The 23,285-nt window shown below is 43.3% G+C and overlaps 1 protein-coding gene across 3 annotated transcripts; it reads right to left on the bottom strand.

Annotated features, from left to right (window-relative positions):
- Nucleotides 1-1,433: 1,433 nt before the first annotated feature.
- On the bottom strand, nt 1,434-22,726 carry LOC120022561 (anillin-like). 3 transcript variants are annotated; one of them, XM_038966514.1, is made up of 23 exons: nt 22,586-22,726; nt 17,630-17,783; nt 16,705-17,196; nt 16,144-16,502; nt 14,851-15,259; nt 14,389-14,639; nt 14,089-14,196; nt 13,774-13,963; nt 13,338-13,558; nt 12,984-13,135; nt 12,591-12,738; nt 10,112-10,247; nt 9,765-9,944; nt 9,356-9,482; nt 9,194-9,242; nt 9,035-9,088; nt 8,482-8,508; nt 8,203-8,221; nt 7,908-8,020; nt 7,057-7,143; nt 5,159-5,266; nt 4,766-4,938; nt 1,434-4,389 (listed from the first exon to the last, which is right to left on the bottom strand). In XM_038966514.1, exons 1-23 carry the CDS (start codon nt 22,601-22,603, stop codon nt 4,275-4,277), a joined length of 3,690 nt encoding a protein of 1,229 aa, XP_038822442.1. In that variant the 5' UTR covers nt 22,604-22,726; the 3' UTR covers nt 1,434-4,274. The 3 variants fall into 3 exon arrangements, with proteins under 3 accessions (XP_038822442.1, XP_038822443.1, XP_038822444.1); XM_038966515.1 differs by having other exon boundaries at nt 14,851-15,256; XM_038966516.1 differs by lacking the exon at nt 8,482-8,508.
- Nucleotides 22,727-23,285: the final 559 nt, after the last annotated feature.

The raw sequence follows: 23,285 nt of genomic DNA, 5'->3' as shown, positions 1-23,285 counted from the left end.
ACTCGGAACTGTGAAAACGTGACTTCAAGACAACAGGGAATTCCTGAAAAAAAATTGTTCAGACTGGGAAATACAATTCTGAGTTGGATGACCGTTCAAAACGTAATTCAGGAACTCAGGCTTCTTTCTAGAGCTACGACCTGAAGATCAATGATATCATGATTCGACTTCGTCTTGAAAGCACCACAAATCCAGAGAATGCCCGACTGATAAAATTTTCCCATGAAGGACCACCGTGCCACCTTCCTGTTCAAGTGAGGAGAGCACAAGGTCAGCCCAAAAATGTCTTGTATGCCGCAGCATAAATTATGTAATATGCCAGAGAGATATGTATACTGTAGCTAAGAAAGTAATACTAAGTGCATTTTATGCAGTAAGCTGTTCGTAGCCCATGTGCCTCACCCTAATAATCTGGTCTATTTGCCCCTCTTAAATTTCACCTACTGTTCTGGTTTAATGTACAGGGAGAACACTAAGAACATGCCATGTTCTGAATTCTGTCACTGTGCATTTCGTAGAGTTAAGTTTTCCTTTCACTGGAACTAAAGGGCCTAGCCCGAACCATTATTGCTTTCACCAAAATGTAGTTGGTAAAATGCATTCAGGCCGATAGCATTCTCCCGGCATCGACAAACTCAGATTCGTCAGTCGGACTGACAGATTGTGAAGCGCTATTCATCACTCCAGAGAACGCGTTTCCACTGCCCCAGAGGCCAATGGGAGGCAAGCTTTACACCCCTCCAGCCGATGCTTGGCATTGCGCATGGTGAACTTAGGCTTATGTGCGTCTGCTCTGCCATGGAAACCCAGTTCATGAAGCTCCAGCTGAACAGTTATTGTGCCGACGTTGCAACCGAGGACAGACGATTTTTACGCGCTAAGTGCTTCAGCACTCGCCGGTCCCGTTCTGGAAGTTGTGTGTCCTACCACGTCGGGGCTGAGCCGTTGTTGCTCCTAGACATTTCCACTTCACAATAACAGCCCTTACAGTTGACCGGGGCAGCTCGAGCAGAGCAGAAATGTAACGAACTGACTTGTTGGAAAGGTGGCATTCTATGGCGGTGACACGTTGAAAGTCAATGAGCTTTCACTAAGGCCATTCTACTGCCAATGCTTGTGTGGCTGAAACAGCCAAATCCACACATTTAAAAAAAGGGGTGTCCACATAATTCACACACTGCTTAGCTTAAGCCATGTGTTGTAACGCACTCTACTCTCACGCAAATGTCGACACTGTTTACAGAATCTGTGTGGTTTCGGCATTATTCTATCAAGGACATTACGTTTAAATTTAGCCATTCTATTTAGTTCAATTGTACATGGTTCCAGCCTATTTTATATTGACATGCTCTTCTACATGGTCTAAAAACAAGAAAAAGTACCCTAAATAACATGAAACTGCAACTCTGATCAGCTTGAAAGAAACCCAACTATTTTGGTTAAAGCTGGCTTTTATTTAAGTCTCATTTTTAGAAATACCAGTACATCCAATGAATCTTTGGAGTGCTTGTTGTTCCAATGAAAGACTGGCATTTAGACAGGACAGATCAGGGGATATGATAGAACTGCCAACATTTGGAGAATAATTAACATTTTGTGCACTAATTAATGGGTAGATAAGGCATATTACCCTCCCCAAAACATCACTGTAAAAATCACAAGAGCGAATAGCATCTTCAGTCCTCCAAGCACATGCTTAAAACTTGAACTGAGAATAAGCTTTTAACTTAATGACAGTGTAGAGCTAGCTATACTAAAATGAGAATAGAAATCTGCCCATACAAAAAAGGATTTGCAATAATCTCAACTGTCAAAGTTTTCCATTACAATAGAATGGTGGTATAATATACCAATACCTGCAGATCCACACCCCCTGTTTAACTGTAACCCTTTAAAACCTGGACACAAAAATATAAAACATTGACATAAAAACAAACAATATTAAAGGCCTTTTTGTTCGGTAGTCTCGACAGCCTAGAAGGTTCTACCCACAGTGCGCAACATGATAAATATAAGGTTAGCTAAGATTGCAAAGGGGGAAAAAAGGGAATAGCAAAAAAGGAAAAGGGTATTGAAGTAGAGAATTGTGTGGCTAAATCTAAAATCATCAGATAGGTGTTACGGTTGTTCAACAGTGCTTTCAATCATGCCATTCTCCCAATACTATGAAAAAGTGGAGCATTCACACACAATATTCTGGTGCATAACCTTCACACCGACAATTCTAGAATTGGTTTTGTGACACATCAACTTAAATATTGATTCAAAATGTTAAATTAGACAAGTCAACCTATGAAGCCATATCTCGTCAGCAAGATGCATCGTGGGAGTATAAGCATAGACAACCAAAATGCTACTTTCTCAATTCTCTCAAATATTTGAGGTTATGGCCTCCCAACACTTTGGACGTGCGTATAAAATACAGGGTCAGTGTGGACTGTGTAAAAGCACCAGCAGCCCTTGTCAATACTGAAATATCTACACAAGTATGGCTTTACTGATATTTCTCTCACACTCATAACTTAAACCAGGAATAAGCAACGTTGATAAGGGTGGGGCCCACAAAATCCTAACTCATCATGAGGGGCCCCAGTGGCTTGTGGGTCTGAGTACCCACATCCATAAACACACATGCAGTGACCTCGAGAAAAACATTTTAAACGGCCCCCCTTGACAGCGGACTAAATGGGGGCCCCATCTGTAATTCGACCATGACTAATTTACCAATCAAAAACATTTTTGCTGACATGGGATAATTGAGTGACTGCCTTAACATAAACTGCTGATGCACAACCACATTTCTAAATTCTACCTCTCAACGGTAAGTTGAAAAGACGATATAAAGTTGCACCTGTAAATTGTCCGGGGGGGGAATCCCATTGTGAAATGTTTTTGTTGTTGTTGCCTATTCATTGATGGAAATACATTTGACTTGTCATGCTTATCGGTCTATAGGTTCATTTGCATCATTTAGTGGAATTAAATTGGCGCATGCGTAGGCTACAGTATATTCTTTATGCATCTTATTTATCACACCCCTAAAGCATACAGACAGAGCGGAACATATGTAAGACAGTGAGAGCTGCTGCAGCATCTCAAACAGCAACAGAAGACAGGCTTCATCAGCGCGTCACACACCACTTTGGAGGCAGTAGGCTATGCATTTTGAAAACATATACTTCATTGTTTGAAACCTGAACCTAGCCTATTAGATCTCCTTTCTAAATGTCTAACGGATATTTTCATCTATCACACGAAACTGCTTGCAGGTGCGGTGCTCTTTTGGTCTTTTCCCAGTAACTGTATTATGGAACAAACATTTGCACATAGCCTACTGCCTTGTGAACATTGCTGAGCTTATAATGTCAATACATTTACATTTGTCATTTAGCAGACGCTATTATTCAGAACGACTTACAGTAGTGAGTGCATATATTTTCGTACTGGTCCCCTGTGGGAATCGAACCCACAACCCTGGCACTGCAAGCGCCATGGGATCATAGTTTATCGACATTAAGCTAAACGTTTGGATTGGTTGCACCAGATTCATTGCTTTAAGGTCATTTTTTTTATGTCGCCTAGGCCTACTGATTGTATGAATTTGGGCTCCATCTTCCCATTATGGTCTCAGAGTCTGTTTGGAATAGGCTATTTCTCAACAAGCTGACCAATAGAATAGGTCAACTTTTCTACTATGAAGGATAGTAGATTGACATAGCTAGTGGTTTTGCTGTCCGTTGCTCGTGTTGTTGGCCGAGGAAAGGTAAATGTGGACAGTTATTCTAACATCTTCAAAGTGGCCATCAGAATCAGGACCGCACATCGCTGCAGCCGACTTGAATGTTCTGTTAATATGACTTACCATAATCAAAATGTGATTTCTGTCATTCTGAGCACTGTGGGTGGACACCCTAATCAGATTACGCAGCCAATACATATGGCTCCGGCAGATTTCTCAAATGTCCTGTAAATTAAAATGTGGCTGGTCAAACGTCCATTTTCCTAATGAAAACCCTGGTTGAGACCCAGACTAAGTTGGAGAATGGGGGGCTACAAAAGGGGGCCCCCAGTTGCCCATCCCTGACTTAAATTGTCTTGACTGTCCACTAAAGCATCTCTAAAAATATAATACACCTGTAAATCCTATTTAATAACTTTAATACTGTATTGCACTTAGTCATCGTAAGTGTCACTGATCGTGACAGTCCATATGCAAGACCCAGAACCATGCAGGGTGTTGTTAGCCCTCTAGTCCAGGCGGGGGAGCTGTGCTCTCACACAGGCCTGTGGCAGGAGTCTGGCTGCCACATGCGCAGGTCCACCAGGATCTGGTTGAGCTTCTGCATCCACAGGTTCCTCTCGTCCTTTGTGTCAGCACACAGCCAGTTCCTGCAGGTACACGGAAAGAGTCATATTATGCTTTCAGTATACTGGACCGGAGACCCAAGTCAGTTTACCTCCCTTCTCCCGGAAGCGCGCACTCGTTCACTTCCCTGAATGATTTAAAAGCATTGGATTGTTTTAAGAAATATGGTAACACTAGACACTGCCTACACACATCCAATTGTTTTTAAATCTTTGAGGGGGAGTGAACAAGTGCTCACTTCAGGGAGTAGAGTGCAGAAAATAGAAAACTTGGGTCTTCAGTCTGTCAAATGTCATAAAATAAGCCATCAATCTTCAAGACTTCAAATAACTGCTCCACACAAGGTATTTGCCTACAAAACAACACAGGGTACTATAGCAACTTCGACCAGTGACTTACTTGGTGACACACATGGTGTTTTCACACTGGCTGACGAGCGTCTCTCTGTCGTTCTCTCTCTGAGGCCGGACGGTGATCAGCTCAAAGGTGTTGGGTCTGGCACAGAACTCTCGGTTGGCTGGCTCCACCTTACGACTGGTGCAGTTGGCCAAGTTGATGCGACCCATTGGGTTCTAGAAAGACATGAACCCACCCAAAGAAATGTAATGACAATTAAAATACATTAAAAGCTACTCTAATTGGTAGCAACATGAATTGACATACTGGTACATTAAAACCGTCAAGAATAACCACAAAACCTGAATGCCTATTCCCACTGGTCCTGAAAAATTACTCACAGGGCTCATCATTCAAAACTAAAGACTCCAATAGTTGGCTTCAACATCCCCCTACCTTGCGTTTCTCATCATCAGGGTAGGTCCAGTAGGAAATACAGTATCCTGACAGGACACACCATCTCCTGTGCCATGCTCCGAATCCACTCACATCCTCAAACATAGTCTGTAAAACAAAAAATATACAGATTAAGAAAGCGTTCAAGCCTGTCCAAGGTGAAATTTCAAACGTCTCCCCTCTAAATAACAAAATGTTAGTCTGACAACCTGAGGGCATGGGTGATGTAGATCTGTAAATCTATGTTTAGGCTACAGTGGGGCAAAAAAGTATTTAGTCAGCCACCAATTGTGCAAGTTCTCCCACTTAAAAACATGAGAGAGGCCTGTAATGTTCATCATAGGTACACTTCAACTATGAGAAAAACGACAAAATGAGAGAAAAAAAATCCAGAAAATCACATTGTAGGATTTTTAATGAATTTATTTGCAAATTATGGCGGAAAATAAGTATTTGGTCAATAACAAAAGTTTCTCAATACTTTGTTATATACCCTTTGTTGGCAATGACAGAGGTCAAATGTTTTCTGTAAGTCTTCACAAGGTTTTCACACACTGTTGCTGGTATTTTGGCCCATTCCTCCATGCAGATCTCCTCTAGAGCAGTGATGTTTTGGGGCTGTTGCTGGGCAACACGGACTTTCAACTCCCTCCAAAGATTTTCTATGGGGTTGAGATCTGGAGACTGGCTAGGCCACTCCAGGACCTTGAAATGCTTCTTACGAAGCCACTCCTTCGTTGCCCGGGCGGTGTGTTTGGGATCATTGTCATGCTGAAAGACCCAGCCACGTTTCATCTTCAATGCCCTTGCTGATGGAAGGAGGTTTTCACTCAAAATCTCACGATACATGGCCCCATTCATTCTTTCCTTTACACGGATCAGTCGTCCTGGTCCCTTTGCAGAAAAACAGCCCCAAAGCATGATGTTTCCACCCCCATGCTTCACAGTAGGTATGGTGTTCTTTGGATGCAACTCAGCATTCTTTGTCCTCCAAACACGACGAGTTGAGTTTTTACCAAAAAGTTCTATTTTGGTTTCATCTGACCATATGACATTCTCCCAATCTTCTTCTGGATCATCCAAATGCTCTCTAGCAAACTTCAGACGGGCCTGGACATGTACTGGCTTAAGCAGGGGGACACGTCTGGCACTGCAGGATTTGAGTCCCTGGCGGCGTAGTGTGTTACTGATGGTAGGCTTTGTTACTTTGGTCCCAGCTCTCTGCAGGTCATTCACTAGGTCCCCCCGTGTGGTTCTGGGATTTTTGCTCACCGTTCTTGTGATCATTTTGACCCCACAGGGTGAGATCTTGCGTGGAGCCCCAGATCGAGGGAGATTATCAGTGGTCTTGTATGTCTTCCATTTCCTAATAATTGCTCCCACAGTTGATTTCTTCAAACCAACCTGCTTACCTATTGCAGATTCAGTCATCCCAGCCTGGTGCAGGTCTACAATTTTGTTTCTGGTGTCCTTTGACAGCTCTTTGGTCTTGGCCATAGTGGAGTTTGGAGTGTGACTGTTTGAGGTTGTGGACAGGTGTCTTATACTGATAACAAGTTCAAACAGGTGCCATTAATACAGGTAACGAGTGGAGGACAGAGGAGCCTCTTAAAGAAGAAGTTACAGGTCTGTGAGAGCCAGAAATCTTGCTTGTTTGTAGGTGACCAAATACTTATTTTCCACCATAATTTGCAAATAAATTCATTAAAAATCCTACAATGTGATTTTCTGGATTTTTCCCCCTAATTTTGTCTGTCATAGTTGAAGTGTACCTATGATGAAAATTACAGGCCTCTCTCATCTTTTTAAGTGGGAGAACTTGCACAATTGGTGGCTGACTAAATACTTTTTTGCCCCACTGTATGTCTACACTGCATCTGATGCATGCGTGTACTCACCAGGAAGCCTCTCTCCTCCACCAGGGAGCCCACCTCATACTGCATCTTCAGGTAGATATGGCCCTCCATGGGGCACAGGAAAGGCACCTGGAACAGATTACACAGGACATGTAACACAGGCCTCAGCTGAAAAACAACCAACACCTCCACCAAATGCTGGGTGACAGGACAGATGGGGTTAATGAGGTTTTAGGTAGAATTGCAATCCTGTTGTCTTCTAATAAGAGTCAGTTGGCTGGATGGTGAGAACTTAACTGGATACTGTGCCTGAAACACCCACTTAAAATAAAAAACATACAAAAGACATCCAGCACAACTTACTTTCCTCACGACAATAACAACCAACTTGTAAATTGAGGTTAGAAATGTTAGTGCCACAACAGAGGCAGATTATTTTGGTCACAAACCACCACACACCCCAAAATATTAGTGGTTATGGATGGAGTAGCAACCTTGCTGTGAAACATGTCTCTAAGAAGCTCTCTCTCAATGCCTTCATATTTGATCTAAAAGAGAGAAACAAGGAGAGTGTGTGAGTGAATGAGCGTCCGAGGCGGGCAGGCAGCACACAGACAGTGCAGGTGGGAGAACAAAGACTGTCTGTGTGTGCGTGTTGTGTTTCAGATTTGCAGGCCTGTCTCCCTGCTCCAGCCTCTATCAGGACAACAGTCAGTTCTAACTTCTACAAATGTTACCCCCTACCCTACGATTCCCCTGGACAGTAACTGGTATTGTGTGCAGACACAGCAGAGGTCAGCCTAAGTGGAAATAGAGGGTGAATTCAGGACAGAAATGGAAGTGAAGAGTCAGAACAAAAAAGTTAAAATGTTACAAAAGTCTTTGGATTTTACCTTCTCCAATAGAAACTTGTTTTTCCCAATTGAGGCAAGAGTCAGCTTGTGAGACCCGACCAGGACAAAGTTACTGGTGCGGACTGTATTAGGGCCCCCAGGACTGGCCACCACTGCAAAGAGAGAAGAGGATTTTTTTGTTTAAGCTATAAAAAAAAGTGTTTTAGCAGACATTATCATCCAGAGAGACTTTCAAAATTAATAAGAATTATCAACTGAACCACACATCACAATTACTGCAAGTAAAAACATAAAAATTATCCACTAGCAGCAGTTATTTAAAAAGTATCCTTACCTGGAGTCAAACTGCTCTTCTACAGGGGCAAAGAAAGAGATGTTACGAAGAGGAGAGGCATGTTTAGAATCATTTACAAGATCGCTGACTTTACGTACTGCAAACATCATATATGACAACAGTAACAGAATAATAGTATAATGCATTTCTACATTTTCCATGTGACGATCATTCCTACCAATCCCCCTGAACAGATACGATAAGTGTTCAAACAAACATTCTGTATATGACCAGAAGGTAGTAGTGTATTAGAGAAGGACGGTAAGAATGAAAGCTTACAGAGAGGAACCTCTTGGGAGTGATGGCCTAGAAAGAGAAAAGGTGATTCAGTTTCAGAAGTGGTTACGTCAGGACATAGACAAGTGAATGAATGGGTAATTCAAAACACTGACTAAACCAACCCCACCATTGAGAGCTGTGAACAAAGCCTTTCAAAAGAGACCCTTCACCGTGTGTTGGAATGGAAAGTGGAGCCTAATGTGTGTTGGGAAGCAGTAGGCCCAGGTATGCCTAGTGTTAGCTGTTCTACTACCGAGCAGTAAAATTACAGTACACCCACACCAAAAGGTGAGTAGTTTTTTTTTTTAAATGAGTCCCTACTGACAAGCACAACTTGTGGGCCTCGTGAACACAGCTCTACCAAATCTCATCTTAGAGACAGGACGTTGTTTAAACATATCTCTAAATGCAATGGTATAAATGCATTTTCTGATACATAACAATCGCTCTGTATTCAAGTAGAAACTAGAAGGAAAGATAGAAGAATATTCCAAGTTCAAATATTCAATAAACTGAATTGTAGTTTGTTACACTATATTTGATTAAATCACACCTTTGACTTGCTGGGCTTCTTCCTCTTGTCAGGGTTCAACTCGCGCTTCTGCACCTGAAGAAATAACCAGGGTTAGAGTGAGTAATATCTCAGCTCAAGTCCTCGTCAAACAATAACAAATCATCACATTTGCATTTACAAAAAGCAGCAAGAACTCACCAGGCAGTAAACCTCAATATCAATTGCAAAGTCGTTAGAGACGTCAGGCCTAAATTGGAAGAGAGCGAGAAAGGCATTAGAACATGTATGACAGAGGGCATGACATGACAGTGGTACTATTCTACAGCATTTCAGAGAGACAATTGGTGCAGTTTAACTCACATGGTGAACTTGGTAGAGAAGGTGATTGCATCTCCACTGATAGCGCTACTTGTGCTGGCTAGTGGAGTAGCAACTGTATTCTCAGCTCCAGCACGGATCATGATGAAGAAGTAATGGCTGGACCACTCTGGAATAAACACATACATAAAGTGGAAAATGTCATGAGTTCAGTCTAACACACTATACATGAAGTATATTACAATTGGATTGAACAATCTACTTGTATCTTGTTTTAGACAGTACAATGTGGAAAACAGGAGATCAATATAACTGCATTGTCCACAAAGGCAATTTGGTTGAAGGCACATTACACACTAAAGACATACATCATTCACCAACAAAAATACAAATAAAAAAACATGGTTAGAAGAGATAATTAAGTAACAATTGTTGGGTGTTGGGTCTCTACCTGGCTTGTTAGCAGCAGAGCAGACAAAGTCAGCCTTGAGGGGCAATCGTAGCTCCAGGAGAGAGATGGATCCCTTGGAGGCGGAGACCCCCATGTCCCCACCCTGCCCCCTCCTATGACCGCTAGGACCCTCTCCCTTCAGACGGTCCAACTCTGCCTTCAGTGCCCCCCGCTTCTCCGCTGGAGGGTGACAAGAAAAAACGTAAGAAAGACTGAAGAAAACAGAATGCAATGTTTGTGTGAAATGCATGTCGATAGTCGTAAGATATAAAAGCCCATCCCCAAGGGGTATGGAGCAAATTGGGATTGGCTATCAGTGTGTGCACTGGGGTGGAAGGGGATCTCACTGGCTATGAGCAGCAGCCTCTCAGCCTCTGCCTCCACCTGCGAGCCTTTCCCATGCTCTTCATCAGTACAGCAGTTCAGGGCCTGGCTAGCCTGGCTGATCACAGTCTGCTGCAGGTTCATCTCATAGGTCAGAACCTACAAGTAATCAGAAAGATGACATCTTATTGGTCACATGGAACGAGGAAATCATCATCAGTGGTCAGAAGAACCTACATGGAATGAGGGGGAATAGATCCCAAGGGATGTACTTATAAGAAGTAACATATTTTGCACTCAGAGCACTTTCACCTTGAATCTATGAAGTCTGGTTTTTGTACAGAGTGACATTTTATACTCTACTACTACATCTCTTACTATTCCCAACAGTAGGACAGGGCCACCTCTGAAATTCACTCTGAAGTGATCACGCTCATGGTAGCCGATGTGAGTAAGACCTTTAAACAGGTCAACATTCACAAGGCCGCAGGGCCAGAAGGATTACCAGGACGTGTACTCCGAGTACGCGCTGACCGACTGGCAAGTGTCTTCACTGACATTTTCAATCTGTCCCTGGCAGAGTCTGTAATACCTACATGTTTCAAGCAGACCACCATAGTCCCTGTGCCCAAGAACACAAAGGTAACCTGCCTAAATGACAACCGACCAGTAGCACTCACGTCTGTAGCCATGCAGTACTTTGAAAGTCTGGTCATGGCTCACATCATCCCAGAAACCCTAGACCAAAATGCAATTTGCATACCGCCCCAACAGATGATGCAATCTCTATTGCACTCCACACTGCCCTTTCCCATCTTGACAAAAAGAACACCTACAGTTGAAGTCAGATGTTTAAATACACCGTAGCCAAACAGTTAAACTCAGTTTTTCACAATTTCGGACATTTAATCCTAGTAAAAATGCCCCGACTTACGTCAGTTAGGATCACCACTTTATTTTAAGAATGTGAAATGTCAGAATAATAGTAGAGAATGATTTATTTCAGCTTTAATCACATTCCCAGTGGGTCAGAAGTTTACATACTCAATTAATATTTGGTAGATTTGCCTTTAAATTGTTTAACTTTGCCCCTCCTGCAGCAAAGCACCCTCACAACATGATGCTGCCACCCCCATGCTTCACGGTTGGGATGGTGTTCTTCAGCTTGCAAGCCTCCCCCTTTTTCCTCCAAACATAAAGATGGCCATTGTGGCCAAACAGTTCTATTTTTGTTTCATCAGACCAGAGGACATTTCTCCAAAAAGTACAATCTTTGTCCCCATGTGCAGTTGCAAACAGTCTGGCTTTTTTATGGTGGTTTTGGAGCAGTGGCTTCTTCCTTGCTGAGCGGCCTTTCAGGTTATGTCGATATAGGACTCGTTTTACTATGGATATAGATACTTTTGTACCCGTTTCCTCCAGCATCTTCACAAGGTCCTTTGCTATTGTTCTGGGATTGATTTGCACTTTTCACACCTAAGTACGTTCATCTCTAGGAGACAGAACACGTCTCCTTCCTGAGCGGTATGACGGCTGCGTGGTCCAATGGTGTTTATACTTGCGTACTATTATTTGTACAGATGAGCGTGGTACCTTCAGGCATTTGGAAATTGCTCCTAAGGATAAACCAGACTTGTGGAGGTCTACAATTTTTTTCACAGAGGTCTTGGCTGACTTCTTTTGATTTTCCCATGATGTCAAGCAAAGAGCCACTGAGTTTGACGGTAGGCCTTGAAATACATCCACAGGTACACCTCCAATTGACTCAAATGATGTCAATTAGCCTATCAGAAGCTTCTAAAGCCATGACATTTTCTGGAATTTTCCAAGCTGTTTAAAGGCACAGTCAACTTAGTGTATTTAAACCTCTGACCCACTGGAATTGTGATAGTGAAATAATCTGTCGGTAAACAATTGTTGGAAAAATTACTTGTGTTATGCACAAAGTAGATGACCTAACCAACTTGCCAAAACTATTGTTTGCTAACAGGAAATTTGTGGAGTGGTTGAAAAACGAGTTGTTATGACCAACTGTATGAGAGAATGCTGTTCATTAGCATCAGCTGAGCGTTCAACACCATAGTGCCCTTTAAGCTCATTCCTAAGCTAAGGACCCTAGGACTAAACACCTCCCTCTGCAACTGGATCCTGGACTTCCTGATGGGCCGCCCCCAGGTGGTAAGTCTAAGCAACAACATCTGCCACGCTGATCCTCAACACAGGGGCCCTCTAGGGGTGTGTGCTTAGTCCCCTCCTGTACTCCCTGTTCAACCATGACTGCGTGGCCAAGCACGACTCCAACACCATCATTAACTTTACTGACGACGATTAACTTTACTGTGTTATAAGGACCACCCACCATTGGCGATTGACGTACGTAATTTCCGTCCGTTTTCTACATGTGGAATCAGTTTGCAAATTACAGCGGCGCTCTGTTCAGAGGTGTTAAGTACTCTCGGCCGGCAGACGCTCAACAATCCTACCGGTCTGTCGTGCCTTTACCTTCATCTTCTGTTTGATGCTGGTGTGTCCTTGGCTCCTGGGCTCCTCTGCTGCTCTCCGAGACACGTCCTCCTTCTTCACGATGACCTGCTTCACACAGGGCCTCTCGGTACTCTCCTTGATCCTGGTCGACCTGTACGCATCAATACTAGAAGAGAAAGGAAAACACATGTAGAGGGTGAACAAGTATCAACAGAGTTAATTGGATACAAGAGTCTGAATGACCTAAGAGAAAATAGTTAGGGGTCGTATCTTGAACTCAGCGAAACTAAAATGACAAATAAAAATGTTGTTGACGTATCATTTGAAGGGTTGAACCTCAGCCAGTTACATTAGATACCATCAATTCAGTAAGGCACCAGTTAGGATATGTGGCGTTGAGTGGTTGGTTACCTGTAGGGCAGGTTGTGGTCCTCATGTTCGTCTGTCTCTAGGCTGTCTGATGATCCAGCCCGGAGCAAGCGAGCCCTTTGGAACTTACTGGGTCTGGAAACAATGTCAGGAGTCTGGCTCTTAGCGTTGAATGAACTGGCTGGGGTCGACGTCTGGGCAGGGATATACATAAAGATGTATTAGGTTGGCCCAAAAATGTCATTACTAGCCATGACATTAGTCCATGGGCACAAAAAAAATATGACAAGCTTCCATTCAAAAGCAGTCCAATACATTAAATAGCTGAAAGATTATTATGCTTTGTATGCTTAGCATTTTTCCCCCCATTGTTTCCAGCTTTGTACTGTAACTCACCATCATCTTCCTTACTGGGCTCTTGATCACAGCAGCCACAGACTCAGAGAAGGGGGCCAGGATGGACATCGAGGAGATGTTCAGTTTATCTTCCTCCTCTTCTCCTTCACCCTCCTCACCACTCAGCTCCTCACTCTGGTCCTGGAACCCGTCAAAGTTGTTGATCTCAGAGTTGTTGGACTGGTCCACGTTCATCTCCATCTCATGACTCTCTTCTTCGTCTGCAGTGAGACAATAGTGAGTGGAATGTTACAGTGACGCCATCACTTAAATTATAAGGGGGACTGCTCTGATTAAGTTTGTTAATGACTGAAAACTTAAGACAAAAATTCAGAAATTTGCATCTGATTAAAGCATCCGAAGACCTCTATGATTAGTGTAATCTTAAGAAAGCCAAGTTAGTATGATCAAGTAGTGTACTCAGTAAATACAGTACCTGATTCCTCCTCCTGTGTTTCTTCCTCAGAAGGCTTCTCCACGGAGAATTCTACTCTCTTCACAGGGATGGAGGTTGGGGTGGTGGGTTTCTTGGGAGCAGCATTCAGGCTATCCAGAGGGGAAGCTGTTGGCTCATCATCAGCCTGGGAGACAACAGGCCCTCTCTCCTCAGGCTGCTCAATCAGATCCTGAGAAAAATGATTACAGGCTCAATAACATTTCCTTCATAACTGCTTTGCAGTCGTCCATCATACACCAGTCTGCAGATTTGAAGTTTTGTCCAAGCGGGACCGAAATATATTTCCCCACCAACCTTGGCCTGTGTGAGTTTCTTGGTGTCTGCCACCTCCTCCTTGTTCTTCCAAATGCTGTTCCCTTTCTGGAAACGGTTACGAATCTGAGCCAATTCCGACTCACGCTCCTGCAATAAAGAACAAGAAAAGGACTACTTTCCATCAGTCTGGTCACAAAACAAATGTCATAAATGTAATACTTTTAATAAAATAATTAAAAAAGCTATTTATTACAAAAAGAAACGCCTAAGTGCTGTACAAAGGCAAAACTAAAGACATTAAGGTAGATGGTCTAGGTAAATAAAGTGAACTGTACGTACCAGTTTCTGTTTCTGTGCAAGGGCGGTGGCAGTGTTGGCAGCCTGGGCAGCTCTCAGCCTCTCCTGCACCAGCCTGGTGTTGGGGGTCACAGACTGGCTCACTACAGGGGTACGACCAGCCAGGCCTGCCCGAGACGGGTTCACTACATTTGGGTTATGAGTGGCTGCTCCATGGCAGGTAGCAGGGGAACTCAGGCCAGAACGCTCCTGGCACCTCTCCCCAAAACGCTCCATGAACGACTTGACACCTGCTGGAAATAGAATAGAAAATATTCAGTAACTCTTGGAGGACAATGGAAGTGGACATACACATGTTTGAAACCAGCAATGGTTTGACCAGCAATTGTCAAATGAGCAGAGACTGTGTATTAAAACATCTGATATTTCAGAACATCCTAATAAGCTGTTGACTTTAGTGTAGGAAACACAACAAAGCTAAGTTGAGTGCTCATTCTCGCTCACCTGGATTTCCAGTTGCTCCAGCAGTGCCTCGCTGCTGCAGGGGAGTGGCCGGGGTGGTCTCCTTGGTGAACCTCTCCCTGGTCTGCAGGACAGAGGGTCCAGTGGGCCCGATGGTGGAGGGCTGTGTGGGGAGCTCTGGCTTCTCGGGGCTACCGTTGACCTCCAGGGCTCGGGACAGGGCCTGGTTCTTCAGGGGGCTCTGAGGCACAGGTGAGGCTGAGGAGAGAGCACCTTTCTGGGGGCTGGGGGTGAAGGCTGAGGCTCTCCCCTGGTAACTCCTCTGGGGACTGGATACAGGAGAGGGGAGACCTCTGCCTGTCCGTAGAGCTGGTCTGGCTTCAGGTACTTCAGTCTTCTGAGGGCTGGGGGGGAACGCTCTGGTGGACTTGACTGGGGAGTGGACAGGCTGCTGAAGAAATGCAAGAGGGAAATTATTAACCAAACTGTTCAGTAAATCTCAAAGTCTTGTGCGTCGAAACATAACTATTTAAAATAAGTTATTGCACACCGCTTTCTTGCAAAGTATCACCAATTCATATCTTAATTTCTTATTTTTCACATTCAAAATGACTGTATAGAATCAGTTTCTCCCATGCATTGACATATTGATATACAGTTAGGAACATTATGACTAGTAACTAAGTCAACTGTTGTATTTATGCGTCTGGGGGCTAGGGTCAGTCTGTTATATCTGGATTATTCCTCCCATTTTATCCGGTGTGAGATTTTTTTTTATATCCCTCAGCCCTAGGACCATGCCTCAGGACTACCTGGCCTGATGACTCCTGGCTGTCCTCAGTCCACCTGGTCGTGCTGCTGCTCCAATTTTCACTGATCTGCCTGCGGCTATGGAACCCTGACCTGTTCACCGGACGTGCTACCTTGTCCTGGACCTGCTGATTTCGACTCTCTCTCTCTACCACACCCGTTGTCTCAAACTCTGAATGATCGGCTATGAAAAGCCAACTGACATGAACTCCTGAGGTGCTGACCTATTGCACCCTCTACAACCACTGTGATTATTATTATTTGACCCTGCTGGTCATCTATGAACATCTTGGCCATGTTCTGTTATAATCTCCACCCGGCACAGCTAGAAGAGGACTGGCCACCCCTCAGAGCCTGGTTCCTTTCTTGGTTCCTGCCTTTCTAGGGAGTTTTTCCAAGCCACCGTGCTTCTAAATCGGCATTGCTTGCTGCTGGGGTTTTAGGCTGGGTTTCTGTATAGCACTTTGTGACATCAGCTGATGTAAAAAGGGCTTTATAAATACATTTGATTGATTGGTGACTCACCTGGTTGGAATCCAGAGCAGGCTTTCTGTTTGATGACTGACTCATTTGTGGACGGTCTGCAGCAGCAGAGGTGGGTTTGGCTCCAGCCTCTCTCCTCCAAGCAGGGGTGGCGGTACTGACACTACCAGGCTTCCCTTGTGCATTGTCTCTGCTGCTGCGAGTGGCCGCGTGGCTGAGGTCGTCCTCCCAGGACCCAATGGTGGCTGCGAGGTTGGCCAGCCGACCCTTCCTGCCTACAGGGGCCTCTGAGGACGCAGCAGCATGGACGGGTGTGGGGACTGGGGCTACAGCCTGCCTCGACTGTGTCTGGTTCTTCACTGGAGACAGAGTTGCTGGGATGTCTGGAACCTCAGATGTACCTTGGAGGGGAAAAACATAGATATTCAAATTTGTCAGCCCAAAATACTAATGTGTGTTTAATATGATTGTTGTAGTATAATTCAAAACTGATATTAGAAGTTGCGTAAAAAATAAATAAATCCAGGTCTTCTATACATGGTTAAGCAGGTGCTACATGTACAAATGAAATGACCGAGCTAGTCAAAAGACCATGCTCCTTACCTTCAGAGTCCCAGTACTGCCTCTGTTCAGCTAGTCTGGCCAGGCGAGACTTCATGGCAGCAGGGGTGGAGGAGGTGGGAGCCTCCCTCTGCTCTTCTCTGCTCCTCTGAAGAACTGGGCTAGTAGGCACCACCTCCACATCCCTGGTCCTCTGTGGAGCAGCACTCACAGCCACCTTCTCTGGTTTTGGGGCAGGGCGCGCTACCTCCCTGGTCCTGACCTGCTCTGGGACAAGCTGTGTTGCCACCATGGGCCCTGGTTCAGGAATGGGAGGAGCAGGGCAGACATCCACCCTCTCTAGAGAAGAGGCAGAGAGGATGCTGGCTGGGTCTGTTGGGGCCTTCCTGTCAGTCTGGGGATCTGACTGAGTAGGGGTCAGGGTGCGAGGAGGCATTGCAGGCTCCCTGTTCTCCTCACCAATAATGGTGGGCTTGTCAAGTTCACCTGAACGACTCCGCTTGGAGGGAGAGGGCTTGGTGGAATGTTGGGGGGCTGGGGGGACAAGTAAGAAACACACCACGAGTTAAGTTTACACACTGGGAGATTTCCAATCCACAAAATGAATAAGTATTTGATATACAGACAATCTGAAAAGTCACCATTTTGTCTATTTTTGTACACAGCATAGGGAAAGCTGCAAGACTAGACCCATCCCACTCTGATTTGATCAGATCATTCTCTGAGCAGTTTCAACAGTCAAGCTTCCTGTACGGAAAGCTCTGCACATGCAGGTCAGGAAGTTCAACCACTTCCTGAAGGCTAATGGAACCATCTGGGGTTTCAAATAAAACAAAACTAATCTACACCATATTCACTATCGCAACCAGAGGGAGCACTGTGCTCGCAAATAATAATTGATGTATTTTATGTTGTATCCCTTTGAGAAAAAAAGTGTATGATCTTTTTGTAGGAAGGCCTTCCTTACCTTTGTCGACGACAGGCTCTGTGACCAGGCTGTTGCAAGTCTCAGCCAGAGGCTCCCTAGCTCTCTTGGCCATCTGTCTGTTGGAAGCAGTGGACCTCTCTGCCATCTTCTTCTGCAGGTTCTCCCTGCGAGCACGGGTCCTCTCCAGGAGTTTCTGAAAAGGGAAGAAAAACAATACCTCATTATGACATAACATTTACATTTAGAGCACTGTGTGCACTTTCTCCTATTTTCTAATTTGATTGAATCTAATTAGAACAGGACTTAGTAGTAGCCCGCTGTACTGTCCAGCCAGCATTGACTAGCACATAAAAGTGACATCCTGAGGGACATTCCACACCATTGTAAACTTAAAGTGCAACTCCGCCACTTTTAAACCTCATTCATTATCTCCAACACCCAACCAGTGTCTACATAGGGCTGGGCGATATCAAATTAATTTGATTAATTCAAATGCATGTTTTTGTGCGATATTCCATATTTTGTAAACATTTTTGATGAGCGTTTATGTTCGCCTGTTCTCATGTCTTTTGGTCTCGTCTCCTTCGCCCCTTCCACTGTTACTGAGCATCTTCCCATTTACACATGCACACAAAGCCCCTCCCACTCACAGTAACAAATATGAAAGATCACTTCTTTCAACTCGCTATTTGTATTTGACGTTTGGTCCAACAGAATCGGTCATATGGACACAAACACATGAAGACATTTTACTGTAATAAAGGAGAATTTAACATTACTAACAGCCTTTTTATGTATCGACTCCTCAAATTCCAACTCCTCCAGAGCAGACCACACTAAAACGGGAGTATCAATGAACACAGATTCTGGAAAATTAATGCAACATTTCTGATGCTCAGTCCAACATACCACTAGAAGCATTTTAGCCACAGACTGTTATAGTAGCTGTCTAGTCTGTTAATAAATGTGCAATAAGCATAAAAAACATAAGGAATTGGCAACTCATTCTCATTCTGAGAAATAAGGTAGGCCACTTGACTTCAACATCTGAACAAAGTGGACAGGCTAGCATGCTGGTCAAACAGTTGGAGACGGACAGAACGGTGTGTTCATAACAATTCAACTGTTCTATCTTGTTAGCTAGCAAATAGATCCAAGTTAGCTATACTTTAAATATAAAGCATGCTTGCTACTCACGAGCATGTGGGCTGTTGCTTGAGAGATTGTTTATGAGACCTGTGTTAGTTTTCCATAATGCCTGCTACAAGAAATTGGTCCGTTATGCATGGTTCTGGTAAAATGTGTAAACAAAAGGGTACTTGAAAGTCAGATCAGTGATTATTGCAACAAATTATTAGTGGGTTGCATGGTTGTGGAAGGCTTACTTTTAACCTAGGCATAATTTCACAAGACCTCAATTAATTTGATTATTGCTGACTGTTTGAATGCAGTGCACTTTACATTTAAAATTGCACAAATCTTGATATTTTGAATTGCCCATAAGTAAAAAATAAATAAAAATAAAAATATTTAAAAAATCTAGATGATTTTAGGCCACATCGCCCAGCCCTATGTCTACATACAGTATCAAATGTATTTCATTAATCAAATGTATTTATAAAGCCCTTCTTACATCAGCCGATGTCACAAAGTGCTATACAGAAACCCAGCCTAAAACCCCAAACAGCAAGCAATGCAGGTGTAGAAGCAGTGGCTAGGAAAAACTCCCTAGAAAGGCCAGAACCTAGGAAGAAACCTAGAGAGGAACCGGTAGAAACCTGTCCTTTGGTCTGATGAGTCTAAATTTTAGATTTTTGGTTCCAACCGCTGTGTCTTTGTGAGATGCAGAGTAGGTGAACGGATAATCTCTGTATGTGTGGTTCCCACCGTGAAGCATGGAGGAGGAATTGTGATGTGTGGGGGGTGCTTTACTGGTGACAGTGATTTATTTAGAATTCAAGGCACACAACCAGCATGGCTACCACAGCATTCTGCAGCGATATGCCATCCCATCTGGTTTGCGCTTAGTGGGACTATCATTTGTTTTTCAACAGGACAATGACCCAACAAACCTCCAGACTGTGTAAGGGCTATTTGACCAAGAAGGAGTGCTGCATCAGATGGCCTGGCCTCCACAATCACCCGAACTCAAACCAATTGAGATGGTTTGGAATGAGTTGAACAGCAGAGTAACGGAAAAGCAGCCAACAAGTGCTCAGCATATGTGGGAACTCCTTCAAAACTGTTGGAAAAGCATTCCAGGTGAAGTTGGTTGAGAGAATGCCAAGCTGTAATCTAGGCAAATAATGGCTACTTTGAAGAATCTAAAATGCATCTCACAAAGACACGGCGGTTGGAACCAAAAATCTCAAATTTGGACTCATCAGATCAAAGGACAAATTTCCACCGGTCTAATGTCCATTGCTTATGTTTCTTGGCCCCAACAAGTCACTTCTTATTGGAGTCCTTTAGTAGTGGTTTCTTTGCAGCAATTTGACCATGAAGGCTGATTCACACTGAACAGTTGATGTTGATGTGTTTGTTACTTGAACTCTGTGAAGCATTTATTTGGTCTGCAATCTGAGGTACAGTTAATTGCCGATTTCTGAGGCTAGTAACTAATGAACTCAACCTCTGCAGCAGAGGTAACTCTGGGTATTCCTTTCCTGTGGTGGTCCTCATAAGAGCCAGTTTCATCATAGCGCTTGATGGTTTTTGCGACTGCACTTGAAGTTCTTGGAATGTTCCGGATTGACTGACCTTCATGTCTTAAAGTAATGATGGACTGTCATTTCTCTTTGCTTATTTTGGCTGTTCTTGCCATAATATGGACTTGGTCTTTTACTAAATAGGGCTATCTTCTCTATACCACCCCTACCTTGTCACAACAACTGATTGGCTTGAACGCATTAAGGAAAATAAATCCACAAATTAACTTCACAAGGCACACCTGTTAATTGAAATGCATTTAACCTGATGCACCTGATGAAGCTGGTTGAGAGAATGCCAAGAGTGTGCAAAGCTGTCATCAAGGTAAAGGGTGGCTACTTTGAAGAATCTCAAATATTACATATATTTTGATTAGTTTAACACTCTTCTGGTTTCTACATGATTCCATGTGTGTTATTTCATAGTTTTGATGTCTTCACTATTATTCTACAATGTAGAAAATAGTAAAAAAAATAAAGAAAAACGCTTGAGTAGGTGTGTCCAAACTTTTGACTGGTACTGTAAGTTAAAGTTTCAAATTTCTAGAAAAATATAATGTTAAAAAGTTCTACCCAATGACAGTGATTTTCAAACACAGATTTGCGGTGACGTGGTGGGCAAGAAAATACACTCCCTCTGGCTAGAAACTCATTGCAGGTTTTGAAAATCATTTTCTTACGTTTAAATTCTACACTGATATCAGAGAAACATTGATTATGTCCTTCTCATCTGTTTAACCACAGATCAGAAACACACTGTTTTCACATATGTAGACATTGGTTTGGTGCTGGAGATAATAAACATGAGGTTGAAAAGTGGTGGAGTTGCCCTTTAAGTTGGTGCTATTTTAGTATGTTTTCCTTTCTGTTCTATTTTATTGAACCCATAGTGAACAGTGGATGGAGGGGGGTCTATGGCTTTCAAATAGTGAAAACGTTTTCGTCCACATCACAGGGTCAACAAAAACTACTGGGTCTGAAGGAGATAAAAGGCTGCCATTGCCTCTAAAATCCTTCTCCCTGGCCTCCTCATGTCCTGTCTGTTCTTCTCATCTGTACACTAAAACCCTAGCTGGCCCCCCAGTCCAAGGCAAACAGTCCTAAGGCATGATCTATTGCCCTGGGACAGAGCCCTGGCTGCTACAGTGCAAGACAACACATTCCTGCATGTTTCAGAGTTGCCTGAGCAGCTCTCTCACCCGGCCAGGCCGTGTGGAAAACTTGTTAAAGTGGTCGTCATTCCTTAGGAATGAGCCACTCCTGTCATGTTGTGGCTACTGGATTTGAAATGTCCCGAGGCCTTTCTATTGGCTGGAGTGGAAATTTGAGGGATTTTGTGTACTGCTGATGGCCGCTGCTTTTTCTATATCTGAGTTGTCATGGAACACAACCAATTCCAAACCAGAGTGGTTTTTAAAATGAAATCTAGCTAGTCCTCCTCATAGTGCATTTGGTCAAATTGATAGTGAAATTTAAAAGGGAAATTGTCAGGCAGTTGCTGTATGGAAATTAAGGGGAAAACACCCAGTGTAAATGAAAACACTAACGTTAATTCCTGTATTCATATTCAAACTCTTAATTTTGTCATACTGTAGTTTGACTAATACAGTCAAAGGTTGGAACTATTCCAAGCTCCAACTTGTCCTGGGGAGACTGGAATCCATTCATTCATTCCCAATAAGGGAATTGTAGATTTCGCTCTCCCTGCTCGCACGTTAAGGGAGGGGCTGGGGTTGTTGACAAGAAGACAGTCATCCGACTGCTTTATGCAGGCATGTAACGTACAGCATTATAATTATGAAGAGGAAAAATACCTTTAGAACAGGAGCTACGATATGGAAGGTGTCGGGGTTTAGATGTAACTTCTATAACAGCTGACTTGGCTATCTAACAAGCAACGTTTCCAACAACTTTCAGTTAAGGTTAAACATTTGAAATCAGCCAAAGTTAGCTATTTAACAAAATATTTAAATTCCCTTTTGTTGAAGAACAAATGGACGAGGAGGTAGTTAACAGCTAGCTAACGCCCACTAAGTTAACACGTGATTAACGTCAGCTTGCGTGCAGGTTTTACAGAATTATTTCAGTGCTACAAATACGTAGTTTAATGACAGTCACTGAGTATTTTGGTTATCAAACAAGTTTAACATCTTAATGCAACGCAACAAGCAAATTGTTTTTGATAGCTAACATTAGCTGGCCATGGCATGGTAGCTAACGTTAGCTGGCAAATGTTACCCATTACTTATTAGCTATAGTAGATAAAATAAAGAACATGTGCACTCACCTCGGTAAACGGATCCATTCCGATATTTTATCTTTGTTCAAATCTACTGACTTAGCTATATTAAATAATTATCGTTTATCTATCCTAATTCCACAAACGCGGAAAGTTTATGAGCCGACGTTTCTCCAAACCAGTCGCCTCCGTTCCTGTTTTGTATTAAAGAAACATCTGTTCAAGATTTGAATTTCAGCGCTTTCTTCACCGCGCAGACTCCGACGGTTGGAATCGCGCAGGATTCACGAAACAGCCAATGATAAACACAATGGGCGTAGACAGACGCAGTATAGCCAATCAGATTCAAGTTTCCCTCTCTCAATTCGATTCAAAGGGCTTTATTGGCATGGGAAACATATGTTTACATTGCCAAAGCAAGTGAAATAGATAAGCCAAAGTGAAATAATAAAGTCTAGGTCCAAGAGGCTTCTAAACATCTTCTACCCCCAAGCCATAAGACTCTTGAACATCTAGTCAAATGGCTTCCCAGACTATTTGCATTGCCCCCCCATCCCCTCTCCACACCACTGCCACTCTCTGTTGTCATCTATACATAGTCACTTTAAATACTCTACCTACATGTACATACTACCTCAATGTGCCCCGGCACATTGACTTCTGTACTGGCACCCCCCTGTATATATTGTTATTTTTTACTGCTGCTCTTTAATTACTTGTTACTTTGATCTCTTTGTCTCTTATCTCT

The sequence above is a fragment of the Salvelinus namaycush genome, chromosome 27, assembly GCF_016432855.1.
Source record: "Salvelinus namaycush isolate Seneca chromosome 27, SaNama_1.0, whole genome shotgun sequence".
NCBI classification, from domain to species: Eukaryota; Metazoa; Chordata; class Actinopteri; order Salmoniformes; family Salmonidae; genus Salvelinus; species Salvelinus namaycush.
This window is presented reverse-complemented; position numbering and strand designations above follow the sequence as displayed.